This window comes from Myotis nattereri, assembly GCF_964212035.1.
Source record: "Myotis nattereri genome assembly, chromosome: 12".
NCBI classification, from domain to species: Eukaryota; Metazoa; Chordata; class Mammalia; order Chiroptera; family Vespertilionidae; genus Myotis; species Myotis nattereri.
In genome coordinates, this window is record NC_138087.1 from 23,460,860 (window position 1) to 23,480,049 (window position 19,190).

Below are 19,190 nucleotides of genomic sequence, written 5' to 3' on the forward strand. Positions count from 1 at the left end.
CACTGACATAGTTGTTAAACACCAGGAAAGCTTCCCTCTCAGGACTTAATTGAATGGATTTGCCTAAAGCTGATGTTTCTACCTTTTTAGAACAGGTGATGTGATGGGAAGGTAGACCCAGTCCTTTAATTTTTACCCCATACTCATGCAACAACTAAATCTATGCATGCGAAGTGATTTCGCATACGATCAAATCTCATTTCACAGAGTTTTGAGGTTGATAGAACAGGTGATGTGTAACCAGGGGAAGGGCTGTCTTTAGGAGACATGAACATTTCAGCCCCAAGGCAAGTAAAATGTGACAGTTACTCTTGTTAATGTCAAAATGCTGCTGGGGACAATTCTGATCACTGGGCCAACACATTCCTGGGCAGAGCAATAACAGAGCCTGCCATTGGGCCAATCAGGTCCAATCGTTAAGAAACAGGTCTTGGCCGGTTCCTCTGTTGTAACTTGTCCATCAGTGGAAGAAAGAGAGGCCGTGTAATTATGCATCTGGGTTTACCAAGGAGACTGACAATAGTAATAGCATTAGTTCTCCGAAGGCGCCTGAGTATGGCCTCCAGATCTGGACTTAATTTCTGTGAAGCCAGTGAGCTTTGGTGTGCTTTTGCTTTAAGCACTTAAAAGTTAGTATGGCCAGAGCCAAGAGGCAGCATATGGAAACGTTGGGAACATAGCAGAAGATAGACCAATATTTAGAGAGCATGTTGAAACAGAAACCTTAAAGTACACTGTCAAAGGGGAAGGTGGCTGCAAAGCTTTGAAAGCTCCAACAAATAAATTAAAGCATGGCTGTGTAAAAAGGCAACACCTTCTGCTCGAGCCATTGTAGGCCAATATAAAAGGGAATCAGAAATTGGAAATCATTTGGTGCGGGTGCGCATGGCTTTTGTTAGTGTACAATAAAATTGGCATTCTGCAGTGTGCTTTTAAAGAGGAGACTCTGTGACCTTTGAGATGTTTTTCTTAACTCTCTCATCTCAAATAGGGATTCTCAAACTTCTCTTGTAGTTCTTGCTGGTTCTAGGAACCACCCTAGGCCTGAGAAAAGGAGTTGGGGTGGGGTGGGGGGTGGGGGGGCAGAAACCAAGTAATGTTCCAGGAATTATGAGCGCCCCCTCCTTACTGTTTATCTGTTCTGTACCACTCAGCTGTTCTCTGTTGCAGAGAAATAAAAGTTTAGTTTAAAAAGTATGTTAGAACAAAGCTGCAGAAATTGCCTGGAATTTCCTTCATTTTCAGCCATCTGGCTTTCATTGCTTACTTCTTGCCCCTCCTCCAGGTACGTTTACCAAATCTTTTCAACACACACTGGCCAAGCTATCAAATGCTTATAATTAATAACAGTCGTACTCTTTTTTTTTTTTCTTTTAAGGTAGTGGTTTCTGGCTCTCCTTGGGCTGCTCATGTCATTGCTAGTATAACCCAGGGAGATGGCCAGTGAGGCCTTTTTCTAGAATAAGAGAGAAAAAAACTAATCAAATTTGAGTCAAGTCCTGAATACAAAACATTGCTTTATTCAAAAATGAAGTATTTCTCACCATGAATAAAAGGGAAGGAGAAGAAAAGTACTTTTTCATTTTTTCTGAGTGCTTACTGCAATCCTCTTTTTAGAGATGAAGAATCTGAGGATCCAAAGAGACGTGTGACCTCTTGAAGGTCACACAGCTAAACGTGACACAGCAGAATTGGGGCATAGTGTCAATTTACCAGCTGGTTTTTATTTTGGTGGCCGCAGGGATAGGAACCAGTCTTAGTGCACATTGATTAAGTGGAAAAACAAGTTGCCGAACAACATATCAATATGATCCCATTTACAAAGGGAAGAAAACCTTATATATTTGTATGTGTTCTTATATGCATATAAATTCATAGAACAAGTTCTGGGAAGGCATGTATCAAACCATCAGCAGTGGTTATCTCTGGGGAGAAGAATGGGAGTGGAGTTGTAGAGCATGATGGAGAAAGGGGAGCAGATGCCTTTCTGGATCACTTTTGCTGTGCTGGACTTCTAAAGGATGAGAATATCCATGTATTGCCTGCATAGGTTCTAGAGTACTCAGAAAGCTTTCTCATTGGGAGCAGGAGGCTGACCTCTTTCCTAATGACTGATCTTAGCTCCTTTTTGGATATTTATGCCATATGCTGGTCTAAGCCACCAGTGAAGATTGGCAGGGTGGTGGGGCTTCCGGACACAAATTACTCAATAACAGTGAAGGAACCTACAGTGATTTTTCTGCCTTGAAATAATAACTTCTTTGCTATCAACTTTGATGTAAAATTCTCACTGTCAGCTCACAAGCAAAAATAATCCTAATTTCTCCTGGACAATTTTAGGCAAGATTGTTAAGGGATTAACATCTGTCCTCATGATACACACTACTTTCTCTCTCTCCTGATAAGCAAATTCCTTTCTGGACAATAAAAACAATTCATTCAACAATGTGTCCACATCCACTGTATCAAAGCTTGCCTTCCTAACCTTATTTTGAGGATACGTTGCCATATGTGATTGCTAACATACAGGGCTACTTATCCTAAGGCTATTTATATTTTAAATTGGCATTTAAAGTCTTCAACTTAGGGAAGGGACTCTTAAATAATGGCAATTCAGTACCACCTGGTACATGGAGGGAAGGGATAGGGGGATTGAGAGTAGGCAGCATTGGGGTCTTCCCAGCTAGCATTAATAATAAGGTATAAACCCTGCTACTTATAAATTTGGCCCTAGTCCTTTATATTCATTTATTCAGTAAACACGTAATAAGCCCCTGCTATGTGTCAGACATTATGGTAGGCATTAATTGCAGAGAGAGGAGGAGAAAGACATAAAGCTGACAGCAAGAACTTCAAAATATAGTTCTCTTCAACAGACAACTACTATTTTTTAAAGTGCCCCCCAAAATGCAGGCAGTTTGTGCGCATGCACATACATACACGCAAGTGGGACAGTATCTCTTGCTTGAGAATACAGCCGTCCTGCTGCGAACAGCTGGGTGTGAGAACGTATCTGCCCGGACCTGCTGAAAGTTGGACACGTGCTTCTGATACCAGCTCTGCCATTCACACAGAGGAAGTCAGGGGAAGGGATGTGTAATCTTAGGAAGACTGCCCAGATAGGACATGCCCTGGGGCCTTGGTATGCACCCTGGGATCTGATAACTCTGAGCACACACAAGAGCAAAAGCGGCTTCTTAACTGGTGTTCAGTAGAACTAACAATTCCCTAGGAAAGCTCCTTAACCAGCGGCCTCCTCTCAGAGACGTAAGCCCAGTGGCCCAGACTTGAAATGCCATTTCTGTCCATCCCACAGAAAATGCTATGGCTTTTTGAACGTATGGACATTAACACAGACCAAGAGCCCAAGACAATGTACAGAAACTTGGGGCCCAGCAGAGGACACCCTAAAATGTGCAGGAAACACGAGTCTACGCACAATAAAAATTTCTGTGGTTTAAAGATTTAAATTACTCCCACTGAACACAAGGTGATTGAGAACGCACCACCACACGATTGCGCTCCTGCCAAACATACCTCCTCTTTCGTATACATTTTACACCAACCTTTAGAAAGAGAGAGATTTCCCCCATTGATGTCACATTGAAATATTCCATATGAGTTACCTCCATACATTTCTCATTGTTAAAATGAAAATCTGCTTTGGCTCTTTGATGGGACGAAGAGAGTGAGTCATACCAGCCCACTGTACACGTGTCCACATTGTTGTTTTAATAAGCATCAACCTACAAATGCTCATCTGTGTCTGGTTGGCCCATGAAATTCCTGGCTATGCCCAACAAGAGAGGTCTGGCCTGTCAGTCTGACCACTGACTAGTGGAAAATCAAAGTGCCGAGTGCCTCTGGAGCAAATGAAATAAAATGAAGCGGAACATAAGTCCTTGTTGAAGTCAGTATAAATTAAGCTCATCTAATTTAACATCGTTAATACTCGGAGGATGAAAAGTAACACCTTGTGTCCTATTCCCTCCGCTGCCCCAGGAAAGGGTAGGTTTAGTGGCTGCAGATCCCAGATTTCCAGCTAGTTCCAGGTACTGACTCCTCGACATTGCCTCAGCTCATCACAGCATTTGGATGTCATTACTACACTGGGATGTGGTTAGGGAGACATTTCTGCTTGTTTTTAAAGTGAGAGTAAATAAGCAGACAGAAATGACAGCAATGATCAGCACAATAAAGCAGAAGCAGTAGTCTTCACTCTACAGAAAAAGTTTAAAATGGAACTCCCATTTGACCCAGTGTTCCCACTTCTAGGAATATATCCCAAGAAACCACAAACACCAGTCAGAAAAGATATATGCATCCCTATGTTCATAGCAGCACAATTCACCATAGCTAAGATCTGGAAACAGCCTAAGTGCCCATCAACAGATGAATGGATTAGAAAATTGTGGTACATCTACACAATGGAATATTACGCTGCTGTAAAAAAGAAGGAACTCTTACCATTTGCCACAGCATGGATGGAGCTCGAGAGCATTATGCTAAGTGAAATAAGCCAGTCAATGAAGGATAAATATCACATGATCTCACTCATTTGTGGAATATAATGATCAACATACACTGATGAACAAGGACTGATCCAGAGACAGAGAGGCATTGATTGGACTGTCGGGCCTTGGAGGGAAGGTAGGGGAGGGAGGGGATACGGGGGAGAGATCAACCAAAGGACTTATATGCAAGCATATAGGCCTAACCAATGGACACGGACAACGGGGGGGGGGGGGGGTGAGGGCATGCGGGGGGTGGAGATAAGGACACATATGTAATATCTTAATCAATACAAAATATCTTAAAATAAAATAAAATTTAAAAAAAGAATCAGAAGAATGAAGAGTCAGGGGATATCTGAGCAGGAGGTGGTGCCCTCCGATCATTTGGCAGATGTGGATACCGAAAGGGCAGGTGACTTGCCCAATGCTGCACAGCTGGTAGTGACAGAGCTAGGATGGGAAGCCAGGCCTCTGGGCCTCCTAGCCAAGGCCCTAGCTGGCTGTCCATGCTGAAACCGCTCAGCCTCTTCTTACATGGGGAAAATACTGTCAAATAGAATGGGTTTGTATCCCTTGCCCATGCAATTAGGTCTTAGAGTCACCCAACGGGAGAGCAGCGAGGTTAGGACGGAGGTGTAAATTTAGGTCGGGCAGAAATAGAAAAGAGGTTTCCAGAATTCCATGCACTGGATCTAGCTCTAGTGGGGCCAGCCCTTGACTTTGTTTCCCTGGCTGCCACTCTCCCAAGTGGAGTGGGGCTCTAAGCAGTGGCCGACTGATCTTCTGGTTCCTTTGGAGACTATGGCCCTAGCGGCCCTCCTCACTTCTGCCTTTGAAAGGGGAAGCCGGGCTCACCATTCAGATCAATGCCTGGAACGACTCTGTGACCGGCAGAAGTGCCACTGTGAGATTGCCCTGATCTGATCTGAGGAGGCCTGTGATCTGTACCCTCTACGTCCCAAAGGAAAGCAGTTAGTTGGCTGAGAAACAAGACAAGCAGCATCAACTTGAGTAGCAAATTATTGTTAATTCCTGAAGGCAACACGCGTCTTCTTACAGGATACTGTGCAGAAAGAGAAGAGATACCATTCAGAAACAGCATTCCCTGCATGCCTAGGATATGACCTTATCTGGTAACATTCTTCATTCCATCAGCCAACTTGAAAGTCTGGCTTTGGTTGCGTGAACCTGTCCCTTTAAAACCAGAATCATAGATGAGACGGACTAGTTCCCACAGAGATTTGCTCCAAAGAAGTGTCAGGAGGCAAGTATCCCAAGACACCATAAAATTGTGTGGACAGAGGCAGTGATCGGATTGACTGACTAAGACTCAAGATTGGGTAATAATGAGACCCAGGCAGGGCTGAACAATAAAATGCTCTAATTGATTTTATGCATGTGAAATGACACACATACACCCCAGAGCATGCTATAATGAATCCACATGCTGTGTGCATGAGATTTACCGTGGGTCAATTATACCACCCAGATGTTCCATGAGCCAATCCACTGGGTGTGGTATGAGGCCTTGGGACACAGGCTCCAAGGTGGCAGAGACCCTGGAGTCTGTGGTCAGTTCGTGTTCCCTCCAGGAGAAAGCTGCCATGCATGCGGCACGTGCACATACCGGTCACGCCACGGGACCACTTCAGTGCACGGAGCCTTCTGGGCCCTGAGCATGACCATCGGGCTGGAATTCCAGAGCCCTGGTTTCAATTAAACTTAAGTGGATTTGACTCGCAGTTTGAACTGATGCTAATTGGTTTTCAAAACACTGGGTAACAATAAGCGTTCTGGTCTTGCCCACGGACGGACGCACCCAGCTCCGAACACATGCTCCAGGGTAGCAGGGCAGGCAACATGCCTGTTACCTTGATGGGCAGGGCTCCAAGCTGCAGGCTTTCAGGAGCTTCGGGGGCCGGCGGCTGGTCACGCACAGGTTCTCATCAGCAGGCTCCCGCGTCTGTTTGTTCAGGCAGCTCACCACAGCCTCCTGGACACCTGTGTACAAATCACACTGTCAGGCCGAGCGGGCGTGTGGGTGATGAAGTGTAGACAAGGCAGCCGCTGGGAGGTCCCTGTGATTGGTAGGACTCTCGTCGCATGTCAGAGACAGCAGTTTCAAGCCCGGGACTGCCCATCTCATCCTGTCAAGCATCGCTCGGCCTGGGAGACAGTACACGTAGGCTCGTGCCTCAGGGAGTGTCCCCTGAGAGGACAGGCTGCTACCAGGATGTTGAAATGCTTTAAAAAAAATGCCACCAGGCCCTATAGCTGCCAACGTGGAAATGTGATAATTTAATGCAGACGGAGAGCTGGGTGACAAAAAAAATGGCCCCAAGACCTTCGCACGTTACATTTTAATCAACAGGAGATTGTTGTGTTTGGAAGGGAGGCCCAGAGCCATGTTTTAATATCCAGCAATCTGTAAACTGCTGTTCTCCTGGGGCCTCGCATCCAGGACTCCAGTTTCTGTTGGTTTCTTGGGATTCGGGTTCCTTTCTTTAGTGAGCCAGGGAAGTTCTTTAGAACAAAGAAAGAGAACAAGATGCATAATGACTACACCATGGAAACAGTGTTCCCACTGATGCCTGCATGCCCCTGATGCAGAGCTTGTAAAACAGGAATCTAAGCAATGATGGGCACAGGTGACTTGGCAGGTCTAAGGTGGAAGGCAGGACCCATCATGGAGACTTTCATGGAGCAAGGAAGCATCGAACTGGGTAAGGTCATTACCTTCCGGACCAGACTTTTCATTCCGGTGCCCACAGTCATAATAACAGTCCAAACCCACCGGTTGCATATGGTCAGCCAGGTATGAGGCTAAGAGCATGACATGCACCACTCAATCTTCTCAACGACTCCATGAGGAATGCACTACTTGTATCCCCAGTTTACAGCTTAGAAAACTAAAGCTTGGAAGGGTCAAAAGACTTGCTACGGTCACACAGTTGACAAACATGAAGTTGTGCCTTTGTATGGGAGCCTTAACGCTGACAGTGTTCACATTTAAAAATACTGTTCTATCTGCTGAGATCTTCAGGAATAGCCTAGACATTTGTCTGGAATCATTTCAGCAGAGTTTAGTTTAAAGAACAGGCGAGACAAAACATTCTCGATAATAAGCTTTCAGTCGTACATAGCTATGTATATAAAGATCTGTATAGCTAAAGATACCTATCTGTAGTTAAATATTTGTATGTAGTTACAGCAGAATATGTGACAATCCATTGAATTAGTGTTATATATAAATACACATATCCAGGGGTGGGCAAAAGTAGGTTTATAATAACGAGTACACAAAACACTGTTTATTCTTATATTATTATTTATCAATTATTGTATTATTTATTTGTATTACAACTGCAAACATAGTTTTGTCCACCCCTGTATTTCTTATTTTCTGCATTGCTTTGCAATTAGTCCTTGATGTAGTTCAACTCACTCATCATTTCTTTTTTTTTTTAAAAAAAATATTTTTATTGATTTTTTTAGAGAGAGTGAAAGCGAGAGGGACAGAAAGAGAAATATCAGTGTGAGAGCTTAACATCAATCCACTGTCTCCTACACACCCCCTACCAGGGAGTGAGCCTGCCACCAGGGCACGTGTCCTAATCAGGAATAGAATGGGCAACGTTTTGGTGCATGGGATGACACCTAACCAACTGAGCCAGGGCACTGACCATCACTTCTTAGCCCTGTTGTTCCCCTCCTCCTATCTACCCTATATTTCTCCAAGAAGATATCACCCCAACAACAGGCTAATGCTTCCTAGGGTGATGCTATACTGGCTTACGTCACCCAACAAGACCATTAGTCAAAAAGTGACATTTTAAAGCCAGAATCAGTATCACCTTTCTTCCTTCCCAGTAAGTCTCATACAACAGACATAAAAAAAACAATCAGTCACAATATTTACCCTGTGGCCATAAATGTAAATTTTCTTTTCTTCTGAGTTTTTAATAAACTTCAAAATTCAACTTAAACATATCACGGCTAGTTCAGAGTGGAGAATTTGGGAGTTGTATGGGACATTCAAGATACTCCACCGTATTCTGTAATGCTGACTACAGGGTGTTTCTCTCGGTTCCAGCTGGATGAGCCATTTGAAGTCCATGGAATGATGATATAGCAAAACATTTCACAAGAAATGGTTGATATCACCACTGGCCCTTCCCCCTGGAATAGTCTGGCATTATTGAGCTAATGACGGCAAGGCGCCGGATGAGGTTAACAATTCCATACAGAATCCAGAGCTGTGGTTATATTAAGAAACACATTAAGAAATTAAGTTTTCAATTTATTTAAGAGATTCTAAATGTTGCTCTAAAATAAAATATATTTGGGCTTTGTTCAGCTACGAATATGTTATCATTTGCCGTATTTAAAAGTATTTCAGGTGTAGGTGTGTGTGTGGGGGGTGGGGGGGTGGGGGGGTATATGAGTAATGTGACCTGTTTTCACTGTGTAAACTCCTTGTTTATAGAATTTAGGTTCTCCTAAGATTTCAAACAATGGATGTAATAAAGGTTAAGTTTCCACAAGGACATCTGTAGTCTCCTTTCTTGGATTGTGGAACACAAATTTACATTAAACCAATAATCATAGCTCAAGATCAAAATCACCTTTGGGATGGTTAAGCGCTGAGATTAAGCAGCATTTTGGAGTTACTCGATTCTAATCTAGCATATGATAAAACAATGTACCGCACCCCCACAACACTAGGAGTTAAAGGTCTATTGTGATAGAGGCCAGTTGTCTCGGCATTTTTAGGTGGGGCTCGGGATGGTGGGGGAAAGGAAGGACAGAGCTCTGTCATAAGAAAGGAGTATCTGGGACCAGCCCTGTCATCAGCGCACAATAAATTTTTGTGGCCTGACGAATGGAATGAAATGCCTAAAGGGCAGGGCATTCTAAGCATAGTGTGCAATTAAGGCTTAGGGGAGGAGGGGATGGGATGCCTGGAGGGAGGAACATGGAGTGAGGGAGCTGCCTTGGACCTGGGAGTGTGGGAAGTTGGAGGAGGGAGGAACTGTGAGGACTTCACCTTCAAGTTCACAGTATCCTTGGCCCAGGGGAGTCAGGCCAGGAAGTGAGAAGTTAGCTCATCCAGTTTGTGCTCTTTCCAAACAGGCTAATATATGCACTGAGAAGGACATTCTAAACCAATGCAGAACATATGTATAACTACAGTAGTTTATGATTTTGAGTTTTCCTTTCTTGACAGAAACAAAAGGAGAGAGGACTCATAAGGAAAAGGGAACAGCAGGTATAAGACGTCTTCATTCTTGCTGAAGTAAATTTTGAGTTTTCCCTCAGCTACAGTTCAAAGTTGATTTTTACCATCTAGGAGTTCAATGTCAGAAAGTTGTTCAGGTTCAAATCCTTGACCACACCTAATACCGTACATAGGGAAATTAAAATAGAACGAGGAGTTGATAGTGGGACACAGGACACAGCCACCAACAGGTTAGGCCAGGGGTGGGCAAACTTTTTGACTCGAGGGCCACAATGGGTTCTTAAACTGGACCGGAGGGCCGGAACAAAAGCATGGATGGAGTGTTTGTGTGAACTAATATAAATTCAAAGTAAACATCATTACATAAAAGGGTACGGTCTTTTTTTTCAGTAGTTTTATTCATTTCAAACGGGCTGGATCCGGCCCACGGGCCGTAGTTTGCCCACGGCTGGGTTAGGCTCATTTTTAATCTTCCAGAAAATGGGATTTTCACTGTTTCTCTCTCTCAGAATAGCTTAATTGTTACATGATATTTGATGACAGCTTGGGAAAACATAGTCACCCACTACAGCCTAAATTACTAACTAGTTCCTTCTGGTCGCTACCTCTGCTAGGCGAAAGGTTACTTTTGTGTCTATCCAATTTCCTCTCTTGAGAGTACAAAAACAATAAAATTAGCCTGACTGGCCTTACAGCCCACAATTGATTTAAAAAAAAAAATCTACCTGTTAATCTAGTACATTTTTGGTTGCCTTCAGCAAGAATGATTAAAAATATATGTAACCTCGTGGGTTATATTTTGGTGAAAGATCAAAGTTGATAATACAATAAAATGTTACTGCCAAACACTGACTTCAAAATGTACCTGTCTCACATAACAAAATAATTTTTTAGTGCATATGGGCATCATATGGGCCCAGATAGCCCAAGCCTATTTTCACCAGTTTGGAGTTTTCACCTTGGACATTTTAGGTGTAAATATAGGACGTTGGCACAGGGACATAACTGTAGGTAAGCCCGCACAGTTGTTGACAGTTAAGAACTAAGGCATTTCATTAACTTTGCTGCCTTGGACAGAAAGGATGTACAATTTATGTCATACAAAGACGTTCAGTTCCTACAGGCAGAGATCAACGGCACATCCAACATCCAAGTCTTATTCCAAATCAGTATCTCCTGAAAACATTTTACATGAAAAACATTCCATATCCTCTCTCCACTTTGAATTTTATGCCCTTGGTCGATCCGCAAAATAGTTAGACTCTTAAACATAAAGGTATCCGCTTATTTATATATCCCATTACTGCATCTATTTTTTCCATCTGCTCATCAAGTTCCAGGCATGACTTGTAACTGAGAACCATGACTGAGAGACCAGAAGTAATGTTTTTCAAAGCATGTTTGTTTTAGACTAGAGATAATGATCGTTCAGTTCAGGTGATCATGGAAATTGGGGATAAACACACACCATCTGAGCTCTTGAGTCATTCCTTATGTTGGAAAGAAGCCATGGTAGCCATTGGCAGGTGGCCTTTCCACATGACCTCGTAGCTCCTGCCCCGGCTCAGAGATCACCAGCTTATTTAACACTTCTCCCTCGTTAAGGACGGAAAGATGTCCTCGGTGTGAGGGAAGAACACCATAAGAACATAGATGAGCTGAGTTCCAAGAAACTCTTCCAGAATCGGATGGAAAAATTTAGGTTTTAAGAGAACAGGGCTCTCCATTAAACTGCTTAAGAATTTCACGGTTTCAAACTGGAAGGCTTAGAAACAAACAAGCATCTCAAGGTCAAAACTATTAAACGCTTATTAAAAAATTGTGTTGGAGAAAATCGATTCTTTGCTAGTACTTGTTCCACTATTCATTCCTTTTCAACTCCATGGGAACAATTTGGGCACATTTCTCCTTACATTCTCAATAATGACAAAAGATGCCTTGCTTTTTCAATCTTCACCTGAGGAGTGAGGGTATTTTTTCCATTGATTTTTCGAGAGTGGGAGGAAGAGGGGAAGGGGAGAGGGAGCACTGGGCCTCTAATATATATATTTACGCCACTTAAGAAACTTTGCTGGGAATGCAGAGCACTGATAGCCAGAGAGGGGGATTTGGCAGGAGGTCAGCAGAGTTTCCTCACCTATCAAAATCTCAATGGGAGGCAATGGCAATAGGAACGTAATGTGTTTCCTATAATGGTAAGAAAATGTAATGTATTTTCTAAACTGGTAATTACATTCTATAATGTAATCTCGACGAATTAGCTGTTGATTTAAATGCCTTCTTCTCCCACCACAATCCCATTCAGATTTCACCCGAAATAATCACTGAGTCTATTTAAATCACCATGAAATACATCTAGGAACCAGGTCAGAATACATGGACCATTTAACACTAGTTCAATCATATTCATAATGAGAAAGCTTCAGGAATTCTAGGTGCTTAAAGAAGTGTGGTGTGATGCACTCTAGACAGAGAAATAAATAAATGGCAAGCCCAGTCCCAGCTGTCATGCACTAGCGGTGTGATCTTGCACAAGTCACTCAGCTTCTTTATATCTTCGTTTTCTCATCTGAAAAATGGCGGTGGGGTCAGACTTCAATCTTTCAACTCCCCTCCAGTTACAGGTGACCACGGTGTGAATTGCCCTTTATACACTCTTTCTCTTTGGAAACTGATATTTGGGAAATCAGCTGAGTAAATCAGAGGCACTAGAAGTTATTCTTGGGAATAGCAGTTCTGTCGTCTTGGGTTCTGGTTCATCCCCTGTGCACTGAGGCCAGGGCCTAGATAAGTAAAACTGAAAGTTGGGGGCATTGCTGGGTCCGTGTCAACCGCGTTTCTCAGTCAGGTCCATCAGGATATTGTGCAAAACACCAGAATGACAACGGAAAGTAAAAGAATAAGCTGTGTTGGCCACTCCCAGCTGACAATCTCAGAGCTCCTCTAGCCCAGGAGAGACACATCTGGGTTTCATTCAGTTTGCTTTATGTTTAGAAAGGCTCCCCCCGCTCCTCCCCCTGCTTATCATTCCTGGACCAGAGGCAGTCACGTGACACAGTTGCACACAGAGAGAGAGGGTACAGAAAGAGGACAAGAAGATGGTGGGGATCTAAGCCAGAATCCCCCTTCTTACCTCCTCCGCAGGACTCAGAGCACTTGGTGAAGCCCTTATACTCCCAGTCATACAGCTCATCAAAGTCCTGCAGGCCACCGAAGAGGCCATCCGTCTCTCCCGGGTTGGACTCAGGAAGCTCCCCGTTGCATGGTCCCGCATAACAGGCTCGCTGGGATGCCGGCTTGGGGCCTTCACATTCGTCCACAGGCAGGTCGGCCACCGACTGGGAGAAAGACAGGAGCACCTGGCACTTGACTATTCGCACCTGGGTCCCCACACCACAGGTAACGGTGCAGGCCGACCAGGCCTCTGGGACGAACCTGCAGTTGGCAAGCAAACAAGAGGACAGGGTGAGAAGCCCCAGGCAGGAGAGCCTGGGCGCCGGGAGGGGATGCGTCCCACCTGCTGCCATGGCCCAGTGCCCTCTCAGGATGTGCTCAGGGCCCTGCCACCCTGTCCTCTGCTGGGCGCTTCCGTTTAGTTCATCAGCTCACTTGCCACTGCTTCTGGATTGGTCTCTTCCAGTGTCATATGAACTCCCAGCTGTAAGACATTCCAGCCACAGACCACCTGCTTTCTGCCTGCCTTGCCCCCACAGGGGTCGCGATTCCGAACAGGGAATTGATGGTTTCTTCTCTCTCGCTCTAAATCCCAGCACTTGTGCCTGCTGCAGGATGCTGGCTATTCTTACAGCAGGCTAATTCTGATACTAAAAACTCTAACAAAAGAAGCCCTTGGAGATATTTAAGGAAGTATTTCTCTTAGTCTGGATCTCATATTCTGTAATTTTCTTTGCTTTTCTGCACAATGTGCTTCCCAAGATTTATTTATATGCAGAAAAAGTTTTTTGTTTTCTTTTCATATTTTGTAAGTTTCCAAGAATGGAGCAGTCTTGTTCCTCACACATTCTTTGAATTAAGTCTGGACTACAGTTCTTTTTATATCACAGAGAAAAATCTGTGCTACAAATTTAAGTCCACAGGCATGTGACAGTAAAGAGAGGCTGTGCTTTCGTACAAGTGTGTCCTGTACCCCCCCCCCCCCCCCCCCGCCCCAACCCCTGAGAGAGAAGCCACAATAGTCAGGACTTGATTTATCTCTGAGTTTCTCTAGAATGTAGAACAATATCCACATTTTTTTAAAGTATTTTTTTTCCCTTCCCACTAATCAACAATGGCCATGACTGCAATGACCTTGAGAGGGGCCTAGGGAAAAAAAGCCCAGAGGGAACTGCTAACATTTTCAAAAAGTTAGTAAAACAGTCTGGAGAAAGAACTTTGGAATAAACATTTTTTATTTTTCCACAATCCTACTGCTTTCTCACAGGGAGCTGTGCTGAGGAGGCATGCAAACCTGGCTCCTTAACCTTGACTTTGGCAGAAAAGGAGAGAACTGATAAGAAGGTTCTAGTGTTCAATCCGAGCGAGTGCAAATGGTTCACAGCCAGTTTAGGGAAACTGAAATTCTCACAGAAAACCAATCCAAGTTTTCAATCTGGAAAGACCACACCCAGGATGCGGCCTGAGCCTGAGCCTGAGCCTGGACTGTGCACGGAGCAGGGGAACCTGGCGCGGTGTCTCAGGCATGGAAGGAGTCCCTTTAGGAAGGGTCTGACATTTGTTATCCTTAAGGAGCCACCCCTCTCGGAGAGATTGAAAGTCACATGCAACCTTGTCAGGAAGGTGGGTGAGGGAGGAAGGGCCACCCAGAATTATTCCCAAGAAGTTCTCCTCACAATGTGACCTCCCTCCCTCTCTTGTTTTTGAATTCTTGACTTCATCTTCTGGCACCCAGAGAAGTTGGGGAAAAACAGTGTCCTAAAAGATTAAAAACTCTCGTGGTCTTTAAATAATGCTACCTATGGGGACTCTTTAGAAAAATAAAACCAAAATCTGCCCTCAAAAATAATCTTAACACTCTTCTTTCACACTCCTATATACCTGCCTGGCTCCTGGAACAAGCATCATGACAAATACACAGACACTGAATATTACACTCTAGGTGTAGACATAAAGGAAAATGCAAAATACTAAACAATTTCAGATATAGGAAAAATCTGAAATCAACTGATAAGTCTGCCAACTGGAGCATAATGTGATGAATAATGCTTGTTTAATAATGTGGTGCTGAATTTTGTTTTCAAATACAAAAAGATGACAAGCTCACAAGAAGAACGGTACCCTATTAGCTTTCCCTATGCAATGAGGATTACTATGCTGTCACCTATCACAGCTCTCGTCAGTGACCATTGTGAAAAGACAAGATCAGCTAGCTTTATCTGTAAAGGGCCAGATAGAGAGTATTTTAGATTTTGTGGCCATGTCTGTAGGTCTTTACAACAACTGTGGCAACAACTCAACACTGCCAACATAGTATGAAAGCAGCCCTAGACAACAAGCAAACAGATTGGTTCAGCTGTGTTCCAATAAAACTTTATTTACAAAAACTGGGGGTCAGGTGGAAAGGGTAGTGGAAGGGTCTGAATTTGGCCTGTGGGCTATAGTTTACTAACTCCAGCTACAGAACATTTAGTGAAGATGCCAAACACACTGAGAATGGTAAATAATCTCCAACCTTATTTTAGGTCTTACTTTCTATCCCCCCCCCCCCCCCCGACACACACATATATAAAGCTTGTAAGAATGACAAGTAGCTAAATTGATCCATGTTTTATCTTCCAAAGTGAGTCCCTCATGAATTCTGGGAATATAAACGATGAGCAAACTAAACACTCAGCTCTCCTTGCCTATCATGTGGATCAGTTTGCATTTGGTCTCTTTCCAGGACCAAGAAGATACAGGAAAAGCCCAGAGTAGAAAAGGGCATGCTACTGATGCCCCATGAACGCAATGCAAAGGCTGAAACATTTATTTTAAAGCAGCAATGAAATGAAAATAAGTATGCAATGTGCGTGTGTGTATTTTTGACTATCTGAACAGTTAGGGTTAATAGCAAAACCAATAAACATCTATTTTATATCTCCCAAGTGAGAGTCTTATCAAATATCAAATAGCCTTACTGGCTTATCTCCCAACCCACTATCCTAAGGTCTTCATCAAGTTCACACCAATTAAAAACAATTTGGCTTTTAAGTGGTGCTGTCTTCTAGCAGTCATCTTAATTTCTCTAATGCATACACTGTATGATATAATATATCCTCTCTCGTTGAAGGCAGAAGATTATATTTCAAAAGAAAAATACATAATAGTGCAAATGGCCAAATGAATAATAACTTTTTCATATGAAACTTTCCCCCACCCCCCTAGGTCTCTCAACTCTGCACTTACTATCTTGAGTTTTCTGGCCACAAGTGGGAGGATGCAAGGTCAGTGAGAGGGCAGGCAAGTGAGCTAAGAGGTTTAAATGTCATGTGTGGCTGACTCAATTAGAATAGTACTTGTTGAGTTAGAACCTTGAAAGTGGGATCTTTAAAACGGAGTCAACAGGCATTTAAAAAGTCATTTTGATGTACAATGAAAAAGTTCTTATTATTGAAGTTTAATTTGGGTAATTCAAAAAATCTTTTTGTTAGCAGCAGTATTGTGGGATGAATAAAAAAAATGGGTGGGTAAGTTTCTTAAAAGATAGGCTTAAAGTTCAGGAAGGACTGATATGATTTCACATTTAATATTGCCATCTCCAGAAAATTAAAAAAAAATCCAGCAAATAAATGATTTCTGCTTCTGTCTAGTCATCCATTGATTTCCAAACTTAATTGTTCATTTTATTAACAAAAACCGGGAGAAAACCAAGATGGCGGCATAGGTAAACACCAGAGTTAGCTGCCTCGAACAACCACTCCACAAATACAACTAAAAGACAGAACGGACATTGCCCAGAAACACAGGAAGACTGGCTGAGGGGAAATTCTTCAACTAGAAGGAAAGAGAACAGCATACGAGACTCAGAAGAGGCGCAGTGCAGAAAATACAAAGGTGCGGAGGTACGCGCGGAGCGGGCTGGTAGCTGAGGGTGCGGTTGTCCTTTTCAATCGGGAGGGAGTCTCAGATTCTGAGCTCCAGTTCTGGGCAAGTCTCTAGGGACCCAGACTCAAACGGGAGAAGCGGGACTGTCTGTCATCGGTCGGAACGCGAGGGCAGCTTTCTCTCCGAGGTTTGCAGCGGTTGCTGGGACTCTGAGAAGCAGAGCCTCTGGGGATGGGACCGAGAGAAGCCATAACTGCTCCCTCCACCTGCTCTGTTGATCCCGTGCGACCCGCCCCGCCCAAGCCCTGCGCAAAGCCATTTGCCAGATAGCCTCAGGCAAAGGCTAGATTAGTACCTCCCTAGAGGACAGAAGTTTTCCCACTGCAGACACAGCTGATTCTCACAGCCAGTTGGCCTGGAGGTCAAATCCCCCTAGTATTAACTACAACAATCAAGGCTTAACTACAACAAGACTGCGCACAAAGACCACTAGGGGGTGCACCAAGAAAGCATAAAAAATGCGGAGACAAAGAAACAGGACAAAACTGTCAATGGAGGATATTGAGTTCAGAACCACACTTTTAAGGTCTCTCAAGAACTGTCTAGAAGCCGCCGATAAAGTTATTGAGATCCTCAAGAAATCTAATGAGACCCTCGATGTTGTGATAAAGAACCAACTAGAAATTAAGCATACATGGACTGAAATAACGAATATTATACAGACTCCCAACAGCAGACCAGAGGAGCGCAAGAATCAAGGCAAAGATTTGAAATGTGAAGTAGCAAAAAACACCCAACCAGAAAAGCAAAATGAAAAAAGAATCCGAAAATACGAAGATAGTGTAAGGAGCCTCTGGGACAGCTTCAAGTGTACCAACATCAGAATTATAGGGGTGCCAGAGGATGAGAGAGAGCAAGATATTGAAAACCTATTTGAAGAAATAATGACAGAAAACTTCCCCTACCTGGTGAAAGAAATAGACTTACAAGTCCAGGAAGCACAGAGAACCCCAAACAAAAGGAATCCAAAGAGGACCACACCAAGACACATCATAATTAAAATGCCAAGAGCAAAAGACAAAGAGAGAATCTTAAAAGCAGCAAGAGAAAGAAACTCAGTTACCTACAAGGGAATACCCATACGACTGTCAGCTGATTTCTCAACAGAAACTTTGCAGGCCAGAAGGGAGTGGCAAGAAATATTCAAAGTGATGGATGCCAAGAACCTACAACCAAGATTACTTTATCCAGCAAAGCTATCATTCAGAATTGAAGGTCAGATAAAGAGCTTCACAGATAAGGAAAAGCTAAAGGAGTTCATCACCACCAAACCAGGATTATATGAAATGCTGAAAGGTATCCTTTAAGAAGAGGAGGAAGAAGAAAAAGGTAAAGATACAAACTATGAACAATAAATACACATCTATCAACGAGTGAATCTAAGAATCAAGTGAATAAATAATCTGATGAACAGAATGAACTGGTGATTATAATAGAATCAGGGACATAGAAAGGGAATGGACTCACTATTTTTGGTGGGGAAAGGGGTGTGGGAGATGCGGGAAGAGACTGGACAAAAATCATGCACCTAGGGATGAGGACAGTGGGGGGCTAAGGGCAGAGGGTGGGGTGGGAACTGGGTGGAGGGGAGCTATGGGGGTAAAAAAAGAGGAACAAAGGTAATAATCTGAACAATAAAGATTTACTAAAATAAATAAATAAAAAACAAAAACAAAAACAAAAACCAAAAAAACCCCCCAAAACCTTACTCTTTTATTAGTTATTACCATAGTCCTTTTCATGGAATAAAAAAACAGTGATAATGAAACTCACTTGTAAAATCCCAAAGTGGCTTAGTTTATTAGTAGCTATTATGGAGTCAGAGTATGGACTAAAATAATAAAAACAATTGCTTTATTAATTTAGTTAAACAGAACCAACTCACTCTTAGTTAATTAGTCTCATGTCACTGCAAATCTTAGCCAGAGGTAGGCTCTGATTTTAATACACTATTATATAGTCTGTGGTTAAGATATTTAACTTCGTTTCTCCTCTTACCTTCCTCTTGCTTCTCTCCTCCTTTCTCACATATATATTTGTTTAAAAAATCATTAGGATTATTCAAAATAAGAGTAGCTTTAAGGTATATCATTTTGATGCTGTGACCAGCCTCGCCTTGTGCTCTGGTTTCAAAATGCAAATTGAAGCTTGCAGGAAATCACATTAGGAATATTTAATTTTGGTTTACTTTCCAATCTTATTACATTTGGGTTATAAGTAGACAGGGGTTGTGGATTTTGTTGCCCTCTCTCTGTTGGCAAATGTTTGCATATGAGAGTGGCGGCGACATATCAGAGTGAGGAGAGAGGAGGGAATAAACTGAATACTGTAATTAA

At 43.0% G+C, this 19,190-nt stretch overlaps 1 protein-coding gene across 3 annotated transcripts in view; it reads right to left on the minus strand.

Annotated features, from left to right (window-relative positions):
* ADAMTSL1 (ADAMTS like 1) overlaps positions 1-19,190 on the minus strand; it is a gene marked incomplete at both ends in the record, with an annotated part of 891,527 nt that overhangs the window by 168,477 nt on the left and 703,860 nt on the right. For all 3 annotated transcript variants that reach the window (XM_081104271.1, XM_081104273.1, XM_081104272.1), the window contains 2 exons: positions 6,386-6,515; positions 12,887-13,188. In XM_081104271.1, the coding sequence (XP_080960397.1) occupies positions 6,386-6,515; positions 12,887-13,188 (432 nt within the window). The remainder of the gene's footprint in view (positions 1-6,385; positions 6,516-12,886; positions 13,189-19,190) is intronic.